General features: G+C 42.1%; 1 protein-coding gene across 1 annotated transcript in view; it reads left to right on the top strand.

The window, feature by feature from the left end:
- The window catches only part of FBN1 (fibrillin 1), a 229,298-nt gene that overhangs the window by 79,627 nt on the left and 131,911 nt on the right, over window positions 1-17,760 (top strand). The window contains exons 15-21 of the mRNA XM_032232926.1: window positions 3,689-3,841; window positions 7,548-7,601; window positions 8,016-8,141; window positions 10,714-10,839; window positions 12,252-12,371; window positions 14,183-14,320; window positions 15,701-15,751. Of these exons, the coding sequence (XP_032088817.1) occupies window positions 3,689-3,841; window positions 7,548-7,601; window positions 8,016-8,141; window positions 10,714-10,839; window positions 12,252-12,371; window positions 14,183-14,320; window positions 15,701-15,751 (768 nt within the window). The remainder of the gene's footprint in view (window positions 1-3,688; window positions 3,842-7,547; window positions 7,602-8,015; window positions 8,142-10,713; window positions 10,840-12,251; window positions 12,372-14,182; window positions 14,321-15,700; window positions 15,752-17,760) is intronic.

Below are 17,760 nucleotides of genomic sequence, written 5' to 3'. Positions count from 1 at the left end.
GGGATTTGGAGGTTCTCCGAACCAGGCATAACTGGTTAGCTACGGGTTCTCCCCAATGGTGGGTCCCAGATCCCATTGCAACCAGTACGCTGCGCACGTGGCCGGGTGTCCTACTCAGGCATGCGCACACCACCGCCCTGCGACACCCAGCTGCTCAGCAGTGGTCACACAAGTGCCACACACTGGCCCGTCACATTATAAATAGTCATAGAACGCAGGTGGGCGGGCAGATGGGCCAAACGAGCCACCGTACCGGTACGGTGGCTGCTGCTCTCGGCTACTACCGGTATGCCCGTACCGGGCCGTACCACCTGGAACACACCATTGGTTCTCCTGAACCAGGGTGAATCCGTAGCAGCTCACCCCTGAATGTTCCTGAGCATAGAGTACCAATTGATTAACAGGGCCAATGAGTCCCATTTGCTGTGCAATTGATGTGTCTTTTTAATACAAGTTTCCTCCTTGCAACCTCGTTTTGCAAGGGCTAGGAAAGAAACAAAACAATGTTCAATTAGTAGGATTTTAGCAATTAAAATGTTCTCTCTGGCTCTTCCTAATTTGGTGTGAAGCAGGAATGCGCCGTTGCTGTTTTCCACAGGGAGAGGGGGAAAAAAACCCAGAACAATCCTTTAAAAAAAAAACTAAGAGCATGTAGGAAATCATTAATAACATGCTTCTGATAAGCCCCAAACTCTGCACAGATTGTGCTGTGGTTCAGCTTCTTGCAAACGTGATTCAGATCTCAAGCACACAGAAAGGCAGCGCAGAATATGAAGAAGGCGGGGAGCCAGAATGATTTGAATCTGCCTTAAAATGGAGTCGCTCCATTATCCTGATTCATTCCAAGAGTTATCTATGAATTAGGAATTTGTTCCAAATTCCTGCTTTTAAAATAAATGCAAGATGGCAGGGCTGACCTAAGTTCTGGTACACGGAGTGACTTTCCGTCAAATTAACATACCTTAGCAAATGGCAACCTGATTAACTCTCTGTTTGTATATTTAGCCTTTGACAGGTTGGCAAAATAACGGAGCAGGATTGTTTTAGCAAGCAGAGTGCCAATGGTTATAACTCTTAAGTTAGGTTGAAATAGTTGAAGAAGAGATAAACGCCTTCTGACAGTTTGTCACTACTTCTCTAGCCGGATAATCCAAAATTAGTTACCGCCCGTATCCCCCAGTTTGATTTAATCCTATTGGAGACACCAATGACCTATGGAGAAAAATAAAATAAAAATATCCCTGACTTGGCAGAAATGGATAGTTTCCACCCATGGGAATGGAGTAGCTAAATGTAAAAGAGGAAAGCATTAGTAAACCATGGATTAATCCTTTGGGTAGGAGCCTTAGATTAAAAAAAATAAATTTCCCCTGGAATCTGGTAATTTGGAAGGCTAAAATTTGGTGATGACTCTTGGGTGTTCCTGAAAGTAGGACAAGAAGCAATGGGTGGAAATTAACCAAGGAGAGAAGCAACTTAGAACTAAGGAGGAATTTCCTGACACTGAGGACAATTAATCAGTGGAACAACTTGCCTCCAGAAGTTGTGAATGCTCCAACACTGGAAGGTTTTAAGAAGATGTTGGATATCCATTTGTCTGAAGTGATGTAGGGTTTCCTGCCTAGGCAGGGGGTTGGACTAGAAGACCTCCAAGGTCCCATCCAACTCTGTTATTCTATTCTATTCCTTGAGAAAATTATTTTTCGATTGTCAGCATACGACTTGAGGGGCACATTTTTTTGGCCTTACAAGCCATCTTCAACCTACCACCACAAGTGAGCCTGAAATTTATGTTGCTAACCGAGACAATGGTTAAGTGAGTTTTGTCCCATTTTACGACCAATCTTGCCATGGCTGTTAAGTGAATCCCTGCAGTTGTTAAGTTAGGGACATGGCCATTAAGATGAGTCTGGCTTTCCCATTGACTTTGCTTGTCAGTCGGTCCTTAAAAGGGGATCATGTGACTTTGGGACATAGCAATGGTCGTAAGTATGAACCCATTGGTCAAACACCTGAATTTTGATCAAATGATCATGGGGCCGCTACGAAGGTCGTAAGTGTGAAAAATGGTCATATAAGTCACTTTCCTTTCAGTGCCGTTGTAACTTTGAACGGTCACTAAGTGAGGACTCCCTGTATTCAAAGATTTCCTTGACTTGAGCTCAGCATTATGTGATGGCATCTGCCTACAGACAGCCCTCAAGTTACAATGATTTGATTAGCGACCGTGGAAAGTTACGAAAGCGCTGAAATATAGCGACTTATGATTTACGTTCGTTTTTCACACTTACACCAGTATATCCCCTTACTGATGTGGTCAAAATTCGGGCACTTGGCAACTGGCATGTACTTATGACTGTTGCACTTTTCCTGGGTTCCGTGCTCACCATTTGTAAACTTTCTAGCCGGCTCCCGATGAGCCAAGTCAAGGGGGGGGGGGGAGCCAGATTCGCTTAACGACTGCGTGATTCTCTTAACGATGGCAGCGATTTGCTTAACAACTGCAGCAAAAAAAAAAAGGCTGTAAAAAGGGGAGAAAATCCTCTTTAACAACTGCCTTACTTTAGCAATGGAAATTCTGGACGCGGTTGGGCTTGTAAGTTGAGGGCCATCTGTAGTTGTCCTGGCAGAAGAAAGAGTGTGGGAAGGCCTTCTCTGCAGATGACTTCCTCGTCTAGACCGCAGTCTGGAGGTTTCCAGGTGGTTCTCCATCCAGGCAGTTTCCAGAACTAGCCTTGTTTTAGGGTCTGGAATTAGTCTCGGTTAGTTAAATGCTGCCACCTGCTGCAGCTTCTCTGCGCACAGTCACCGGCATCAGTTCTGTTGAGCTGCCATGAGAAAACACAGCTAGACTTGGGCAGAATATAATATAATAGAATAGAAGACAAGAGAAGAGAAGTGAAGACGATAGAATAGAATAAATAGAATAGAATAGAAGACAAGAGAAGACAAGAGAATAGAAGAGAAGTGAAGACGATAGAATAGAATAGAATTAATAGAATAGAATAGAAGACAAGAGAATAGAATAGAATAAATAGAAGAGAAGAGAAAAGAAGACAAGAGAATAGAATAGAATAAATAGAAGAGAAGAGAAATGAAGACAAGAGAATAGAATAAATAGAATAGAAGACAAGAGAATAGAATAGAGTAAATAGAATAGAAGACAAGAGAATAGAAGACAAGAGAATAGAATAAATAGAATAGAATAGAAGGCAAGGTAATAGAATAGAATAAATAGAAGACAAGATAATAGAATAGAATAAATAGAATAGAATAAAAGACAAGAGGACAGAACAGAAAGAATAGAATAGAAAAACAATGGAATAGGATAGGATAGAATAGAATAGGGCGGGGGGAGCTTCCAATGATTGTGCGGATCAGCTGTGAGCCGCGCGATCCTCGGAAGTTTTTTTTTTTACTATCAGTTTGCAGAACCAACGACAATCATCCCTACTGGTTTGCGCAAACCGGTGCAAACTGGCAGCATTTCACCCCTGCTCCAAACTGCTTAGAAAGTTAACAACCGGTTCTCCCGAATAGGTGCCAACTGGAAAAACGCCACCACTGGTTGTAACCTCAAACGGTCGCTAAACATGGCAAATTGCCACGAAAATCAGGACTATCTGTACAGCTTTCCGAGTGAACATATTTGACAGCTTATTTTTGTTTTTAAATCTCTCTTGTTCAGATACGCACATGCGAAGCACATGCTATGGGGAATACAGAAGAGGCCAGTGCGTTAAACCTTTATTTGGTGCCGTCACAAAATCCGAATGCTGCTGTGCGAGCACAGATTATGCCTTTGGAGAGCCTTGCCAACCATGCCCTGCGCAAAACTCAGGTAACCGCGCGATTTAGCCACCCTGAGACTTCAATCCCTTTTTTTGTCCTTGGTAAAGATGTTCAGAATGCCAGAAGAGAAGATTTGGTTAACACCAGACTGAGGTGCTAACAATGCTTGGATTCAAACTTTTCGGACCACAGGATTGTCAAAATATCTAACAAATGCTACTCTGTAATTTTTAAAAAACTTATTTTGTTCGGTGGCAGACTATATAATTATTTTTTCTGCATGTTCTCGTTCATCCTAAATTTTGTCTGCTTTTTAAACCTACTTATGATTTTGCCATTTCTTTAAGTAGCCTTTTCTAAAATGTTTCATCTATTTCATCTATCATACCTGTGTGTCTGTCTATCATCTATCATCTATCATCCCCCCTCTCTTTATATCTATCTATCTTATCTTATCTTACCTTATCTTACCTTACCTTACCTTACCTTACCTTATCCTATCCTATCCATCTATCATCTATCATCTATCTATCTATCTATCTATCTATCTATCTATCTATCTATCTATCTATCTATCTATCCATCCATCCATCCATCCATCCATCCATAATCATTGAGTGATGATAGAATTATCATCTATCATCTATCAGATAGATCTATGATCTATCTATCATCTATCATCCATCATCCGTCTGTCTGTCTGTCTGTCTGTCTGTCTGTCTGTCTGCCTGCCTGCCTGCCTGCCTGCCTGCCTGCCTGCCTGCCTGCCTGCCTGCCTGCCTGCCTGCCTGCCTGCCTGCCTGCCTGCCTGCCTGCCTGCCTGCCTGCCTGCCTATCTATCTATCTATCTATCTATCTATCTATCTATCTATCTATCTATCTATCTATCTATCATCTATCATCTATCTATCTATCATCTATCTATCTATCTATCTATCTATCTATCTATCTATCTATCATCTATCTATCTATCTTATCTATCTATCTATCTATCTATCTATCTGTCTAATCTATCTATCTAATCTATCTATCTATCTATCTATCTATCTATCTATCTATCTATCTATCTATCTAATCTATCTATCTATCTATCTATCTATCTATCTAATCTAATCTATCTATCTATCTATCTATCTATCTATCTATCTATCTATCTATCTATCATCTATCTATCTCTACTATCTATCATCATTGAGTAAACTCATATGCTGCCTATCTTACTATCAAACAAACTTAGTTGCTTACAAAAGGGTACCTGCCGAAACCTGTGGTGTGTTGATTTTATTTGGGGGCAAAAAAGGTATGTTGGAAGGAAAATTTGTAATATAATGACAAATTCTTCTAGGACAGGTGTGCAAAAATCTTTATAATGTAGTAGCTGATGATAAAATGGCCTTTGATGTGACTGTAATATCAGGGATTGTACATTTCGCACGCCCCTAACGGAGGATAGAAGAAATGGAAATGACATCATTCTGTAAGAAGTTTTTTAGGGTCATAGAACTTGCCAAATACTGTAAATATTCTCAAATGTATGTTTGCACATTGTAGCTGTAATCCGTTTTCCCCAAACTCCTCCTAAATTGTAATCTCTGCTTAGGCGGTGGTTATTGTAACACCACTGACGTTTCTTGGCCCTGTCTCTCAAGAGAAAGAATATTCTGGAATGCTGAATCCAGAATATTGTGTGTATTGTGTATGTGTGTGTGTGTTTTTTTTTCCTAAAAGAAAAGGTATCATGAGAAGTCTGCACAAGTTTAACCTTTATTTTAACTGGCAGTACTGGGAAGGAGGCAGGGAGGCTCTCTTGAAGCGAATTCAACTGGCTTTAATCAACGTGCAAACTTGAAAGAAAGACTGCTACCCTCGGCCATGTTAGTTCAAACAGCACGGAAGGTTCTGGAGAGCGATTGGAGCAAGGAAAACCCTGCTGCTATCAGCTCTCCTTTTTTAAAAAAAACTATGCAACTGAGCCGAAACATTTTGTAAATGCAAATGGCCCTGCGCCACGGACTTCTGTTTTGCATTTGAATTAATTTCACAGAACATTTCCACATGTGAAAGCATTCTCTCTCTCCCTCTCTCCCTCTCTGTCTCTCTCCCTCTCTGTCTCTCTCCCTCTCTCCCTCTCTCCCTCTCTCCCTCTCTGTCTCTCTCTGTCTCTCTCTCTCTGTCTCTCTCTGTCTCTTTCTGTCTCCCTCTCTCTCTGTCTCTTTCCCTCTCTCTCTGTCTCTTTCCCTCTCTCTCTGTCTCTCTCTGTCTCTTTCCCTCTTGTCTCTTTCTGACTCTTTCTGTCTCTCTCTGTCTGTCTTTCTCTATCTCTTTCTGTCTCTCTCTCTCTCTCTTTCTCTCTCTGTCTCCCTCTCTTTCTCTCTCTTTCTGTCTCTCTCTCTCTGTCTCTCTCTCTGTGTCTCTTTCTGTCTCTCTGTCTCTCTCTGTCTCTGTCTGTCTCTGTCTCTCTCTCTCTCTCTGTGTCTCTCTCTGTCTCTCTCTCTGTCTCTCTCTCCCCCCCCCAGACTGCGTTTGAGCACCTTCACTATTGTTTTAAAGAAAAAATAAGAGAAGACAGTATACATGTGCAATCATATTACATTAAAATCTAACACCCATCCCTCTCCCCCTCCCCCCAACCCCCCCAACCTTCCCCCCCCCCCGACTTCCCAGGATGTTTTTATATCCCTGGAAACCGCCTTGAGTCATCACGTGTGAATAGGCAGCAATATAAATTTTCTAATAAATAAATAAAATAAATACATCCTCCAGTCTTAAAAACTCACAGAAGAGGGAGGGAAGGAACCTGCTTCAAAACAGTTGCATTTCAACGTCTTCCGATAGCAAAATTTGTGTTTGTGTATTCTGGGTAGCATGCCCCGTTGAGGTCCAATTACAGTAGTGGCTAAAATTGTGGAAAGTCCCAAAAATTTGGGAAAAGTGTATCTCCTAAAACTAGCTAATAATACCACTTTTATTTTTGGAGTAGTACCATAAAATGATATATCAATGGAAAGATAATTTAACCAGGAATGTAATGCAATAACTTTGATGAAGGGTTTGCTATTAGAATAGCAGTTATAACGAAGAAAAGTGAAATGAGATATACAAAAATTATCACCATAGAAAAGACGAGGTATACAAAAATTATCACCATGTCAGTTAATAGCAATAGCAATAGCAGTAGACTTATATACCGCTTCATAGGGCTTTCAGCCCTCTCTAAGCGGTTTACAGAGAGTCAGCATATTGCCCCCAACAATCTGGGTCCTCATTTTACCCACCTTGGAAGGATGGAAGGCTGAGTCAACCCTGAGCCTTACTTAGTAGGGTAATCTTTAGCATGAATTATGGCCTTACGACGTCTTCCCACGGAGTGAACCAAGTCTTTTAATTCTGCAGCTGTTACGGTGTGAAACCAAGATCAAACAATTGCTCCTATTAACTGGGTGTTATAGCTGGGCTGCTTGTGACTAACAAGTTTCTTTAGTTGGCTCCATGGATTTTCAATTGGGTTAAGGTCTGGGTTATTCCCAGGCCATTCCAGCAGTGGAATATGATTATTTTGAACCCCCCCCAACAAAAAAGTGCTGTTAATAGCCATCAAATCTCAAAAATACACTTTTCCCAAAAGGTTTCCACAATTTTGGCCACTACGGTACTCCAAAATCATCTTGTAGAAGACTCGGTTTAACTTCTGCATTTTTTTCTTCAATATATTCTGAATCTCTTGTCTAATTTTTCTCATTTGTTTCTTCTTCCAGAGGAATATCATGGTCTTTGTAGCAGTGGGCCAGGAATTACAGCATCAGGAAATGGTAAGCTTGTAGCTGAATTTCATTCAAAATCGGTGTTAAGGAGTACGGGATGACATTTGCAGGAAACGCACTAAAGAAAAGATAGATAAATGAATGTCCTTGTTGTTCTCATCATCGTAATTTAATGACCTCATCATCCCTTGCAGGGTGGGGTCTGGGAAACTGAATGAAGCCAGCAGAGCGTTTTAATGGCCAGATGCCCTTCCTGTCACCAATGGGGAGTTTTGTTCACTAGTTATATTCTCATTGTGCCCCGAGAGAGAAATATCTGCCTCAACCTAGGATTGAACTCACAGCCTCCTGATTGTGAGGCAAGAGCGCCACCTCTAGGCCACTGCACCACACTGATGTCCTGGTTGTTCTGATGGGTTAAAAAAAATTGCACATACCTGTTATTATTATTATTTTTTGCAGATATCAATGAATGTGCGTTGAATCCTGACATCTGTCCCAATGGAGTCTGTGAAAATCTGCGTGGAACATATAAATGCATATGTAACTCTGGATATGAGGTGGATTCAACTGGCAAAGTCTGCTTAGGTAGGACGTTTTCCGAATTATAGCAATAGCAATAGCAGTTAGACTTATATACCGCTTCATGGGGCTTTCAGCCCTCTCTAAGCAGTTTACAGAGTCAGCATATTGCCCCCAACAATCCGGGTGCTCATTTTACCCACCTTGGAAGGATGGAAGGCTGAGTCAACCCTGAGCCGGTGAGATTTGAACAGCCGAACTGCAGAACTGCAGTCAGCTGAAGTAGCCTGCAGTGCTGCATTTAACCACTGCGCCACCTCGGGCCGTATTTCTCTAACACTCTCCCAGATTGTAGCTCATCATTTAAAAAAAAAAAAACTTCTTAAGTTTCTAAGAAGATGTTGGATAAACATTTGTCTGAAGCGGTGTAGGGTTTCCTGCCTAAGCAGGGGGTTGGACTAGAAGACCTCCAAGGTCCCTTCCAACTCTGCTATTCTATTCTGCATTCGTTTGAACAGGTGGGGTTTACCATTGGCTGCTCTTATTTCTGCTTATCCTTTTAATTTTCTTCTCATCTTCCCGATTCCCTCTGGGCTACGTTTTCCTTTGTTATCAGATTGCGTGATCCTTATTTGTCCATTCAAGTTAGGAAGGTTATTTTTTCCTGCATGGTGAGAACTCAACTACCTTCCCTGCCTTGAAGCAGGAAGCATGCAATACTTGCACTGTGCCTAATCTGATGAAAAGAAGGACTAGGGGTGACATGATCGCAGTCTTCCGATATCTCGGGAGCTGCCACAAGGAAGAGGGAGTCAAGCTGTTCTCCAAGGCACCTGAGTGTAGAACAAGAAGCAATGGGTGGAGACTAATCAAGGAGAGAAGCAACCTAGAACTAAGGAGAAATTTCCTGACAGTCAGAACAATTAATCAGTGGAACAGCTTGCCTCCAGAAGTTGTGAATGCTCCAACACTGGAGGTTTTTAAGAAGATGTTGGATATCCATTTGTCTGAAATGGTGTAGGCTCTCCTGCCTAAGCAGGGGGTTGGACTAGAAGACTTTTAAGGTCCCTTCCAACTCTGCTATTCTGTTCTGTTCTGTTCTGTTCTGTTCTATTCTATTCTATTCTACTTTACTCTACTCCTAAGGGTGGAGTGAAGTGAGTCATCAGCCTAAAGTCGTTACATTCCCGCAAATTGACTAAATCCAATACCTCTTGAATTCTATTGACAGATATGAATTCCATATATGGTGCCAACTGAGGACTGAACGTTAGTTGACTAGATTCTATCCTATTCTGTTCTGTTGTACTCTATTCTATTCTATTCTATTCTATTCTATTCTATTCTATTGCTGTGGGGCTCAAATGGGTAATATGGCTGCATCTGGTCATCACACATTTAACACCGCCCAGGGAGCATGTGTAGCTTAAGAAATGCCATGGATACGGGCAACTATTGCTTCCCAATAGTCTACGGTAGTGTTTCTCATTTTTATCTCTTTACCATGGACCGCCTTTAAATACCTTTTCTGGCTACAGGCCATGGCCACGAACTGAAACTCAAGATTTAAAACATAACATTTCTTAAAGCCTTTTGTGGACCCCCTGTGACAACATCGTGCCTCCCCCAGGGCGTCTGTGGTCCATGGATTGAGAACCACTGGTCTATGGTCTATGGCCCCATGAGCTGAAAAAGTTATCAGTTTTGAGCTAGGCCTTTTAAGAAAGTTTTGGCGTGTCTCCTTCTACTTCGCTCCTGGATCAAATCTCTGAGATCAATTTTATTGCCTCCCAGCAGGCCATGTTAATAAAATGCTGCATGCAGATAAAATATCAGGCTTAATAAAATCTGTTCGTGAAATATATAGTATATTTATATGCTGTCACTTAATATAAGGTTCACGGAATCACTTTGGAGTTTTATGAAGGGTCCACATACTGCTGCCCTCCCTATGGAGTTCTGTTGATTTCCCACGACTTCATCCTTTTATCTCAAGGGAGGAAATATTTTTGAGAAGGAAACACAGATTATCTTTGTGACCTCTTTGGTCTGTCTTGAAATATCAATTTTTCCTGGCCATAGGCAGAAAGTTTGGAAACTCATTGTACTGCAGATAGTTTACTCCATTTCCATTGACTTTGATGTTAACCAAAACCTTCTTCAGAATATTATATGGAAAAATATTCCTATTATGGGATGCGGTGGCTTCAGTGGCTGACTGTTCGGCAGTTCGAATCCCTAGTGCCACATAACGGAGTGAGCTCCCACGACTTGTCCCAGCTTCTGCCAACCTAGCAGTTCAAAAGCACATAAAAAATGCAAGTAGAAAAATAGGGACCACCTTTGGTGGGGAGGTAACAGCCTTCCGTGCGCCTTTAGCGTTTAGTCATGCCGGCCACCTGACCACGGAGACGTCTTTGGACAGCGCTGGCTCTCTGACTTTGAAACGGAGTCAGGAACGACTAGCATACATGTGCGAGGGGAACCTTCAAAATATTATAAGGAAAAACATTCCTTAAATAGAAATTCATTTTACAGCTTCATATGAGAAACCAAACCCCCACCCCCACCCCCATTAGTGCCATTGAAGCATGTTATTTTTGCAGACGTTGCTGAATTACCTTAATTATTTTTGCAGACATCGATGAATGTGCTGTGAATAGGCTGCTTTGTGACAACGGGCTATGCAGGAACACCCCAGGAAGTTTCACGTGTACCTGCCCCAAAGGATTTGTTTACAAACCTGATCTGCAAACATGTGAAGGTAATGAAAAGGCTCCACTTCATCCTCAAAAGTTCTACCTGTAAACAATTACTATATATGGTACTTTTTTCCTCTTTTAAAAAAAGGAGGAGGAAGATGTATGTTAAAATTAAAGATGTATATTGAAAAGGAATTATAAATACCATCAACATAAAATGGAGCTTGCTCAGAGGCTGAAATACACCAAGTAAATGAGAGGAAGAGTGCGAAGTAGAGGAGAGAGGTAAGGGAAGAAGAGAGGGACAGGAGAGAGAGGGTGGGAGGGGGAAGAGGAGGAGAGAAAGAAGGAGTGGAAAGGGGACAGCGGAGAAGGAGAGAGGAAGGGGAAGTAGAGAAGAGAAGGGGGACAGAGGGAAGAAAGGAAGTAGGTAAGAGGAGGAGAGGGGGAGAAGAAAGTGATGGATAAGGTACAAATATGGTGTATGGAGAGCAGAAGAGCCAATAATTGTTTTTTGGGAGTTGATGGTAAGGTGAATTGATGTAAACATTCAACAATATAATATGATGTTGGTTATGTAATAGTATACACGTGGTTATTTGTTATGAAAATGTATGTATATATATATATATATATATATATATATATATATATATATATATATATATATATATATATATATATATATATATATATATTCGTAGATTTTCACAAATGTAGGTATGCTGGTCTTGTTGTATTCGGGTCTTTTCCCATGTACGATTGAGATTGTCTTGGCAATTTTTCAGCGAGGTCTCACTTGCGTGCCTGGGAATGGCGAGTGAGACCTCGCCGAAAAATTGCCAAGACAATCTCAATCGTACATGGGAAAAGACCCGAATACAAGACCAGCATATATATGTGTGTGTGTGTGTGTGTGTGTATATATATATATATATATATATATATATATATATATATATATATATGTATGTATGTATGTATGTATGTATGTGTATATATATATGTATATATGTGTGTGTGTATGTATGTATGTATGTGTATGTATGTATATGTATATGTATATGTATATGTATATGTATATGTGTATGTGTATGTGTATGTGTATATGTATATGTATATGTATATGTATATGTATATGTATATGTATATGTATATGTATATGTATATGTATATGTATATGTATATATATGTAGGTCTTTGGTTATTCGGGTTTTCTCCCGCGTAAAATTGGAAGTGTCTTGGCGACGTTTCGACGAAGTCTCATTCGTCATCTTCAAGCTTGTTTGCTCGGCTTTGTGCTTCCAGGAGCAGTGTGAGATCTCAATCAGAACCCAGCCAAGCTCCCACCCATTTTCTTCCATTTTCTCCGCTGAACAGGAAACCGATATTATTTTGAAATAATGTGAAATGGAGCACACTCTGAACCTCTGTCCTCCTTTTGGCCATTCAAATGTGCTTTTTGCTCTTCTAGATCTCGACGAATGTGAAAGCAGCCCCTGCATTAACGGACAGTGTAAAAATACCCCGGGCTCTTTCACGTGTGAATGTACTCGCGAAAGTACTTTGGATCCCTCCGGAACCATCTGCATTGGTAATGTATTCTTCTGAGCATTGCCCTTTTTTTGTATCTGGTCTTTAAGAGTGTTGTAAATGGCATATCTCACCAGTTTTGTCACGGTGAGGATAATTGAATTAGCATTGTCTACATAGAATTCTTTATTGGCCAAGTGTGATTGGACACATAAGGAATTTGTCTTTGGTGCATATGCTCTCAGTGTATATAAAGAAAAATAAAATAGAATGCATTCATCAAGAATCATTAGACTAGACTAGACTAGACTAGACTAGACTAGAATAGAATAGAATAGAATAGAATAGAATAGAATAGAATAATTTATTGGCCAAGTGTGATTGGACAAGGAATTTGCCTTTGGTGCATATGCTCTTAGTGTATATAAAGAAAAATAAAATAGAATGCATTTATCAAGAATCATAAGAATAGGATGGGATGGAATAGAATAAAATAGAAATTCAGAATGGAGTGGAGTGGAATGGAATAGAATAGAATAGAATTCTTTATTGGCCAAGTGTGATTGGACACACAAGGAATTTGTTTTTGGTGCAGATGCTCTCTGTGTACATAAGGAGAATAAAATACATTCATCAAGAATCAAAAGATACAACACTTAGTGATAGTCAAGGTTACTAATAAGCTATCAAATCGCACTAGGAAACAAATGAAAACAATATAAATTGAAAGATACAAGCAACACGGTTATAGTCATAAGTGGGAAGAGATAGGTACGAGGAAGGAAGAGAAGAGTAATAGAAATTCAGTCTTAGTAAATTATTGACAGTGTTGTGAGAATTAGTTGTTAAGCAGAGTGATGACATTTGGGAAAAAACTGTCCTTGTCTCTAGTTGTTCTGGTGTGCAGTGCCCTATAGTGTCATTTTGAGGGCAGAAGTTGAAACAATTTATATCCAGGATATGAAGGGTCTGTAGCAGTGGTGGATTCCGGATCCCGTTGCATGTGACGGGGCCGGGCGTCCACCACGGGCATGCATGCGCATCCACCACCCTGTGACGCACCAGCTGTTCGGCGGAGTGTTGCACAGGCACCATACGCTGCAAAGGCCCTGGTTGGCTCAAATACAGGTAAGGAACAAGGGCGATTGGTCGAGCCCTCCAAAGCACCGCCCGGAATCCACCACTGGTCTGTAGATATTTTCACAGCCCTCTTTTTGACTCATGCAGTGTCCAGGTCCTCAATGGAAGGCAGGGAAGAGATAGATACTAGGAAGGAAGAGAAGAATAATAGTATTACTGTCTTAGTAAACTATTAATGTTGTGGGAATTAGTTGTTAAGCAGAGTAATGGCCTTCGGGGGGAAACTGCCCTTGTATCTAGTTGTTCTGGTGTGCAGTGCCCCATCTGTAGCATTGTTTTGAGGGTAGGAGTTGAAACAATTTATGTCCAGGATGTGAGGGATCTGTAGATATTTTCACAGCCCTCTTTTTGACTCGTACTGTATTCAAGTCCTCAATGGAAGGCAGGTTGGTAGCAATTGTTTTTTCTGCAGTTCTAATTCTCCGTTGAAGTCTGTGTTTCTCTTGTTGGGTTGCAGAGCCAAACCAGAGAGTTATGGAGGTGCAGATGACAGACTCAATCATTCCTCTGTAGAACTGAATCAGCAGCTCTTTGGGCAGTTTGAGCTTTCTGAGTTGGCGCAGAAAAAAACCTTCTTTGTTGTGCTTTTTTGATGACGTTTTTGATGTTAGGTGTCCATTTTAAATCTTTAGATATGATAGAACCTAGAAACCTGAACAGTAGAAACCTGAAGGTCTCTACTGTTGATACAAGATAGGTCCTGGATCGTGCTGTGTTTCTTTATTCTAACAGAGACGGCCAAAGGCACCTGTTGGCAGTCCATCGTGAACGGGAGGTGTGAAATAAACATCAACGGAGCCACGTTGAAATCTCAGTGCTGCTCCTCGCTGGGTGCTGCTTGGGGCAGTCCCTGTGTCCCGTGCGAAAAAGGTAAGACCTCTTGTAAAGGTTTATCTGTTGCATTGGGGTAGGGGGACTTTCTGCTAGGAGGAGGAAGTAATTCTCTCGTTAACAAAGAAGAGTGCAGAAAGTTGAACCTCTAATCTGGTGTTCTGACCCATCTCCCAAATATGAAAAACCCTCTGTAGTTAAATCAATTATTCCTTTATTAGGAGCACCAGCAAGCTCGGCAAAAAGGCTATCTCACACACACACAGCAGGCTAACAAATCTGTCTGACAGGGAGATGAATAGTTGTTTGTCACACCTATTCATCTCCGCCCCTGCCGTTTATCCCCAGAGGTAGGGTGGGGTTTCGCGAGCGGCGGTGGCTCTTCCGTCTGAAGGACCGGCCCATAGATTTCTACTGCTCTCCTCTCCTCTGCCTTCTGTGCATCAGGCACTGAACCCAGCTGTTCCTCCTCTTCCTCATCAGCCACCTCCAGATCTGGGGCTGTTGACTCTTTATCTGAAGGCTGATGGATGGCCCAGCCTCTGCCTCTCTCTCTCTCTCTCTCTCTCTCTCTCTCTCTCCCTCCCTCCCTCCCTCCCTCCCTCCCTCCCTCTCTCCCTCCCTCTCTCTCTCTCTCTCTCTCCCAGCTCCATTTCTCTCCAGCAAAGTCCCAGCAAACAGTCTTTCATGAGATTTCACAATTACAGACCTTTATCAGGCTTGGAGAGTTGCCAGGCCGATATCTTCCAAATGCCATGCTCTAGCAGCAATTACTTGGCAAGAGGTCAGGAACAGATCTTCACCCTAATGAACTGAACTAATTGTCTCCTGCAAACTCCCCTCCCCTTTTGCTTTTCTTTATTCCCTATGGGAGGGGCCATTCACCGTCCACCTGTGGCTTTCCCAAGTCAGCTCTTGTTCCTTAGCTGTTCCCTTCCCCTGATAGCTCTGTGCATGCTCACATTGAGAACAGGCTCCAGCTGTTCTTCTGCCTCACTGATATCTGGCTCCGAAGGCAGCTGATAATTGTCAGATGGCTCTGGCCCCCTCTCTGCTTCTGACGCAGAGCCCTCATCAGAGTCTTCCCCAGACTCCAGGACTGGCCCATGTTCCTTCCCAACCTCCTCACTGTCTAAATCTGCTGCTCTGCTGGCTGCTGGTGGGTCACAACAATGTAGACATTGCAACTCCACTATAATTAGGAACTGTTCTTTTTTAAATATAGTAGATTTCCCCCAGAAAACATTCTTAATACTGTCCTGATTATCACTGCTGAAGTACTTTTGTTCCTCTTGTAGCCCTTTTCCTTAATCATGATTAATTATAATAAATTTGGAAGTGTTCATGCCTAGAAGAGCTGTGTCACTTCTTCTCCAATTAAGTCGGTGTTCTGAGTGACCTTGTTCTCATTTGCTTTAGATCCAATATGTGCAAAAGGATACTCAAGGATAAGAGGAAATCAGTGTGACGGTAAGCATTCTTTCCTTGATATATGAAATAGAATAACCCATATAGGCAGTGGTGGGATCCTGCCGGTTTAACAACCGGTTCAGTGATTGCGTGCTTCGTGCGCACTCTGCGCGCATGTGCAGTTTTAACAAAACTTACCTTCCATGTTATTTCTGGGGAGTAACACGGCTGAGGCTCAGCAATCGGCTGTGCTGCGTGAATCAGCTGAGAGGATCTAGGTAAGTGAAGTGCAAGGGCAGGAGGAAGGGCCAACCTGATTTTCGGAGCGAACCGGTTCACTGCCCAGCTAATCATCAGCGCTACCAGTTCGCCCAAACCAGTACAAACCGGCTGAATCCCACCTGTGCAAATAGGCAAAGGGAGGGGGAATAAAAGAATTATTTTAAAAAGTATATTAATTATGTCCATAACGGTGTTGAAAATGTTTGCTTTTGGAGCTTCTTTAGAACGGAATTTCACAAATCTCACTATTTCGACACCGAGCGTGTAATGTTTCAAGTACAAAAAAGGACAGTGCAGAATTTTGAGAGTGGACGGTGTATGGAAGTGTATGCATGAAAGAGAATGACGTAGAAGGAACAAGTATGCCGAAAAATACACTAAGTTTCAGAAAATGGGCTCAGAAAGGAAATTTGTGCACCTCAAAAGCCTGGTTCGTAATAACCGCGGCCCGTTTTATGTGTGAGAAAAATTTCCCACCGATAGAAAAAAACCTAAAGATGGGAAAATAAGAGACTGAGTCAAATGAAAAGAGACAGATTCATCCATCCTTATTAACAATTGCTTTTGCAACTGCATTCTTTTGGTTCTCGAGAGAAAAAGGATGAGCCACAAATTACAACATTCGGTTTGGTATTGCAAAATATTCCAAGGGGATGATGCGCCAACCCTTCTTTCCTAGGGTGGGTCTGTAGATTATTCTGGCTTTCTTTCTTCCTTGTCTCCAGATACGATATAACAGTGTCATTGTCAGCTTTCCAAGTAATGCACCCATTGGAAGCAGAACCCCGAGGCAGGCAAATTAGATACATCCTATTGGCACAACTGGTGAAAACTGAATCTGAAAGTTCCTGTGGCTTTCATCTAATTAAAAAAATAAAAGTTTCCCCTTCCCCGCACAAGTCACTGGTCATGCTGTCCAATCAAGGGGTTGACTGGTTGCTTGGTTACTTTACTCCTCTTGTGGTCCGCCACCTGTTGGAATGTCCTTGGTTCCCACAGGAAAACATTCTTGTTTTGGCCACAAACCCCACTCTATCTCCCGTTCCTTGCCCCTTCTTCTGCTTTGTGGCAGCCCTGAAGCCTCCATGTTGGCCTCAATCAGGTTGACTTCAGGGTTGACGGCCATTGTGGTACATAAAAAGTTGCTGCAGAAAAAGAAAAGCAAAGGACTCTTGAAATATCTCAGAAATATTAGAAAGATCTTACAGCACTGAGTGCCAAAAATGAAGCACTTTGCGCATGCATGTGTCTGGGCTGCAATCAGGAGGAGGAGTTGCCCAGGGGGCATTGACGCCCTGAAAAACTTACTTCCGCTTTCCGGCAAGTATTCTGGTTACCACCGCACACACGGCGGTCAGCTGACTGGCGTGCATGCTCACACCGGAAAATGGAAGACCAGTTCTTCTGGTTTCTGGCTTTGCCGCATCCAAAAAGGCCAGCTGATTACAAAATCCTTGCACCCCTAACCCTTTAGAAACAAAAAAAACCAGGGGTGTTCAAACTTGACAGCTTTAAGACTTGTGGACTTCAACTCCCAGAATTCCTCCTCTCGCTCTTCATCTTGACGATGTGCGGACAGGCAGCGGGAGGGAGCTGGAAGCAGTTCTAAACAGCACTGTAGATTTGTGGAACCTCTTCTATAGAAGAGGTTAGAACTGGCTGGAACCCACCCCTGCATCCATAGTCCTGTCCATTAAGCCCTTTCCTCCAGCACTGTATGCCGTGTTGGGTCAGACTGACTAACACAACCTCACACGGCACAGCTGCCGATCCGTTTGAAAAACAAA

The sequence above is a fragment of the Thamnophis elegans genome, chromosome 16 (assembly GCF_009769535.1).
Source record: "Thamnophis elegans isolate rThaEle1 chromosome 16, rThaEle1.pri, whole genome shotgun sequence".
NCBI classification, from domain to species: domain Eukaryota; kingdom Metazoa; phylum Chordata; class Lepidosauria; order Squamata; family Colubridae; genus Thamnophis; species Thamnophis elegans.
This window is presented reverse-complemented; position numbering and strand designations above follow the sequence as displayed.